The 5,098-nt window shown below is 45.0% G+C and overlaps 1 protein-coding gene across 1 annotated transcript in view; it reads right to left on the bottom strand.

Moving 5' to 3' along the window:
- Positions 1-5,098, bottom strand: part of ptprfa (protein tyrosine phosphatase receptor type Fa) — a 461,575-nt gene that overhangs the window by 98,184 nt on the left and 358,293 nt on the right. The window contains exon 16 of the mRNA XM_070446207.1: positions 3,447-3,473. Within this exon, the coding sequence (XP_070302308.1) occupies positions 3,447-3,473 (27 nt within the window). The remainder of the gene's footprint in view (positions 1-3,446; positions 3,474-5,098) is intronic.

The raw sequence follows: 5,098 nt of genomic DNA, 5'->3' as shown, positions 1-5,098 counted from the left end.
TAAAAAGGACGATGGGAAAGTAAAACACTAGTGTTTAAAATCTGAACACTTAAGAGTTACTCACACAGTCGAGTAACAATAACACCACGAGATTCAAAATATTTCTTGAATCAAATGTCCTGTTTKATTGTGCTGAAATGTAGGTAAGGTGACTGACATTCCTAACACTAATCTGAATAAAAGACATAGAAAGTTACATCAATGACTAAATGCACTKTAAAAAGGACGATGGGAAAGTAAACACTAGTGTTTAAAATCTGAACACTTAGGCTATACAGTGTAGGTGTTCTTCTGGTTGGAAACTGACTGGAAAAAGCTGACTATCATGTTTTAATCTTGCATTCTAAACGCCTGTGTTTAAGATGAGAACACCTATCGGCACATCTAAATTTCTAATATTTCAGTTTTAAACACTGACGTTTAGGTTATAAACGTGTCACATGTATTATGTTTTTACAGTGTACGTCGCTGTCTTACAGTTACACGACTATCAGGCCTAATTAGCAACTATACTGCTGAGTTGGTGTTCACACGGGAGCTCTGAACAGTCACTTTGGTGTTTTATTAATTTTTAGTAACTGCCTGAGAATAGCTCTATGATGACAAAGTGGCYAACATAACGMGTGTGTTCGTAAATTCAATCTGGAGTGCCAGTGTGTGCTCAGAGTGCGCTCTGGGCGTTCCTAAATTCAGAGCTTTGTCAAGTTGTCCGTTTGTAAATTCAGAGTGTTTCGCTCTCGGGGGGGTTCAGAGCGCACACTGAACGCTCTGGCGAGGAGTAGGCTTGATCTGAGTGTTCTGACCTCACAACGGAAGTCCAGCACCCAACCTAACTGGCTAACATTGGCTGGCTTGCTAGCTACTTCCAGACACAAATAAGAGAACAACTCACTCTGACCATTTCACTCACCCTAGCAGAGCTGGTTWGGCTGTTTTCATGTTATCCAGAGAGTTGGTGACTGTGCTGCTGGCAACAATTTAATGASGCTTTCTTACTGACGTTTACTGACACCGGCCACATTCATCAGGTTTTGAGCGTTCGTAAATTCATCAGTTATTTTGCGCTCTGGCACACTCATACGAGAGTGSTCAGAAATCAGAGTAGAGAGCCGGAGTGAATTTACSAACGCACCCAAAGTAAGATACATTCTAAACTAGAATGCGTAGAATCTCCATAGCCTAATACAGTATCTTAAATTCTGAAACTACCTTGACGTAATGAGTGATGCATCAATGTTCCATTAGCGGCCCAGTATTGATGGGTTCTGGGAAACTGAAGATAAATTAATTTGGAGCTGTGGCTGTGGTTCCATTAGTAGCCACAGAAAAGAGGCCAAGAAAAGCCCTAGCTCCTGCTCCTAAAACCCTGTGCTTATTCTGCAGACTCTGAACTGACAATCTGGAGTTGTCACTACCTGTTTGGCATTAGGAACAGATGCTCCAGTCAGTCTGATACCTTTTTCTTTCCCCTCACAGACAATGTAAAAAGCTCCGGAGCAGACATTCCCAGCCCCATGGGGACTTTCTGTGCTGTTAGAGCTGGATTTCCCTTTGACACTGTAAGGTGAGTCAGGGACCTCTGTCTCTACTAGGACGGTATCAGAATATGAAGTGAGATACACACGCACAGGAGCACGCACATATGCTGGAGCACGCACYCACYCACGCACGCACACACACTCTCTCTCTCTCTCAATTTGCCAACAACAACAATACATAACATAAGAAAAACAAACAAACACATCATAACAGTATGCATCACTGAGCCATGTGCAACTTCCATTACAGCATATACACATACAGGAAAAGGAGTTCACAGGACAGTCAATTTGCGGGAGACAGAGTGTATTCAACAACACAACATAACATTAAGTTCAGCAGCCCTCACACAGTCCAAGTGGCTACCACAACTGTAAATCCACGTCTTACTAAAAGCTAAATGTGGTTGAGGTGATTCAAGCTAAAGTTGTGTTAGCTAAAGTTGTGTTTCTGTTTGCTGTTTGACAGAGCACAGCAAGGTTCAGGACTATTATAACACAACACGCAGGCCTGCTTGTATGTGTGTGTGTGTGTGCGTGAGTGCGTGTTTGCACAACCATACCTTACCTGGCAGGTAGACAGAGAGCTAGACAGGTATTAATCTGACTTTAGCTTGAAAGTAGTGGGAGACACATTACTCAGTCTGGCCRGAAAATTACACACAAATAAAACACCTTTTTTTTTCTTGGGAACCAAAACAAAAGAAGATTTACAGCAGTAATGCCTCAGAGACGAGAGGTGCTGCTGGTTCTCACGCAACATGACGACACTACTGAGCCATGGAGAGAGTGCTGCCAAGACACACACACCTGCGCACAAGTCTGGACACACGCACTCACACCTCCCCCCAAACACAAGCAGGTATGCACACACGCACTCACCATGTACAAAGTGTGTGAGTGCACATGTGTGTGAGTGCACATGTGCGTGAGTGCACATTATGCAGTGTGCATCATGTCTTCAGCAGCACTTTCTCACCAGCCTCAGAAACAAATAAAGACAACACAGGGCCATCTGGGACACGGACTAGAGCTCACAGTTCTGCCTCAGCACCCCCGGGGCTCCACGCCTCCCAACCAGAATCCTCACACACTCCCCACACACTCCCCTACCTACACCCTCTACACTTGCCCACTCCGAGCCCTACACCTACACACTACCAGCGTCACCAGCCAATCTCACACAACACACTTGGTAAGTAAGGAGTCCAAGCTGATTGGGAGGAAAGGAGAGGGGGGTGGGTCTACATGAGAACTTCACAACAGGAGATGAAAAGTTCAGTTGAACTCTGGACAGGGACCTGCTGTGAGAAGGTTGCTGACTGAATGAAGAACGGAGAGTAAAGGTGGAGAAGCATGACTATCTATGTGTATATGAAGGTCTAGATAGAAAGAGGATGCAGAGAGATAGATAGTGAAAATAGAGAGTAGAAATAAGYGGTGAAAATGGCCTAGGGAAAAAAGAGGTATGGAGAATGGAGCGGAGGGAATTGGACTCGGCTATGGCATTGTAAATATGCTCCGTTAAGGTCATGTGTAGGTTATGCCTCTAATATCACAGTATTACAAGGCGTTTTCAGGAAGAAGAGCTACTTCATCCAGTTATATAAAGGACATAACAGGGTGGAAATGGTCAATTTCATGCCGTTTCACAAGACTTACCGCTACCACAGACGGTATGTCTTGAGTCTGGCAAGAGATACTTCCCTGTCTATCTCTTTCAATTCTACAGTTAACCGCTCCTAGTCTAACTGCTTGAGGGAAAGGGAAGGAGAGAGTGTTAGTCCCCAGATAGACAGTGAGATGGAGAGAGAGGGATTGGGATAGAGATAGAGAACAGAGAGCACTCCCAACGGCCCTCACTGACAGCACCGCACCCAGCACACACTACACATTTCTCCTACTCACATAGTCCGTCGAATCCTCAACGTTCCACTAATGATAGGGAGCAGACAGAAGGGAGGGAGAGAGGAGGTCAAACACAGAAAACACAAACACAGAACTAAAAAAAAGATGTGACTTTTTAAAAAATCTGTAGTTAGGAAAAGGGCCATAGGCTATACTACAGGCACTACAATAGTGGCATGCTCAATGTGTCTGTTCAGGTAATTAGTGACTGGTAGAGAGGGAGAAGAAGCTAGATGGGGGAGGGAAAGGGTTAACATGCAGTAATGAATACAGGTAGATGGGTGGAAGGAGGGTGGTTGCTCTCCACAGCGTCACCTAGTGAGCACTGCACCATGTCCTGAGGGGGAATCTGTTGGTGGGAGTACCATGCTGCTACACCTACTGTGTGGGTTCATCGATCAGGGTAAGGCAATTATCAAAACACAATGTTAGTCTTCTGCTTTAGCCGAGAGAACACTGCCAACTTACCTGCAACGTCCTTCCAACCTCCTGCAAACATTTACTGTGTCTGAAAACATGTCAATATGTATCCAACCCTAAGAGAAAACGGCCTGGTTTTGAGACACAAATCAACTACCTTGTTTTTCCATTGGTATAATTGAAGCCTTTTTTATATTTCAGATGGCCAATATTAAAGAAGGTTGACATCAAAGCCAGGATGATACGATAAGAGCTAAAACAAAAAGGAAGACTGGCAATAAAAATAAAACACTGCCTCTGAGCTGAGCACGCTGCTAATTCTTCTGCGAACGGACATAGGAGAGGGGCTGGCGAGCGAAGGTGAGGGAAGCGGGAAGAGAACTTCGTTGTCGAAAGGCAGAGGGGGAGGATGGAAGGGAGGGGAGAGGAGGAGAGGGAGGGGAGAGGATGGAGAAGAATGTGAGGAGAGAGAGAGAGAGAGAGAGAGAGAGAGAAGAGAGAGAGAGAGAGAGAGAGAGACGAGAGAGAGGAGAGAGAGAGCGAGAGAGAGAGAGAGAAAGAGAAGAGAGAGAGGGAGGAGAGAAGGAAGAGAGAGAGAGAAGAGAGACGAAGAGGAGGAGAGAGAGAGACGAGAGAGAAAGAGAGGAGAGAGGAGAGAGGAGGAGAGAGAGAGAGAGAGAGAGAGAGAGAGAGAGAGAGAGAGAGAGAGAGAGAGAGAGAAGAGAAGAGATGAGAGAGAGAGGAGAGAGAGAGAGAGAGAGAAAGAGAGAGAGAGAGAGAGAGACTTCTAAGGATGCAACTCCCATATATTACACTTCAGATCTCGGAAAATACTAGCAGAGATGGTATGAGAACTAGAGGAGGGAGATTACAAAGACAATAGAGCGATTAGAGAAGGAGATTTTGTTGCATTCTTTGTCTGATCTGTGCTTCTTCTTCCTGTTTATTCCTTTCATACTCAAACTCCATCGCACAACACAACATATACTCAACCTCTCAGCTTCCTGCCTCGTACATTACAGAAGACTTCCAACATGCAGTTTCCAGAGGGGTGGCTTTAAATGCGGAAGACACATTTCAGTTGAATACATTCAGTTGGACAAACTGACTAGGTATCCCCTTTCCCAGTCATGTGTGTGCGCGCGTGCATGAGCGGAAGAGTCTCACTGAGAGATAGAAAGAAGTAGAGAGCTTAAGATCCTCTCCTGTGCTGCTGTAATGTGTCTGGTCAT

The sequence above is a fragment of the Salvelinus sp. IW2-2015 genome, linkage group LG13 (genome assembly GCF_002910315.2).
Source record: "Salvelinus sp. IW2-2015 linkage group LG13, ASM291031v2, whole genome shotgun sequence".
Classification (NCBI taxonomy): domain Eukaryota; kingdom Metazoa; phylum Chordata; class Actinopteri; order Salmoniformes; family Salmonidae; genus Salvelinus; species Salvelinus sp. IW2-2015.
Note: the sequence above shows the minus strand (reverse complement) of the source record. Positions and strands in the feature narration are given on the sequence as shown.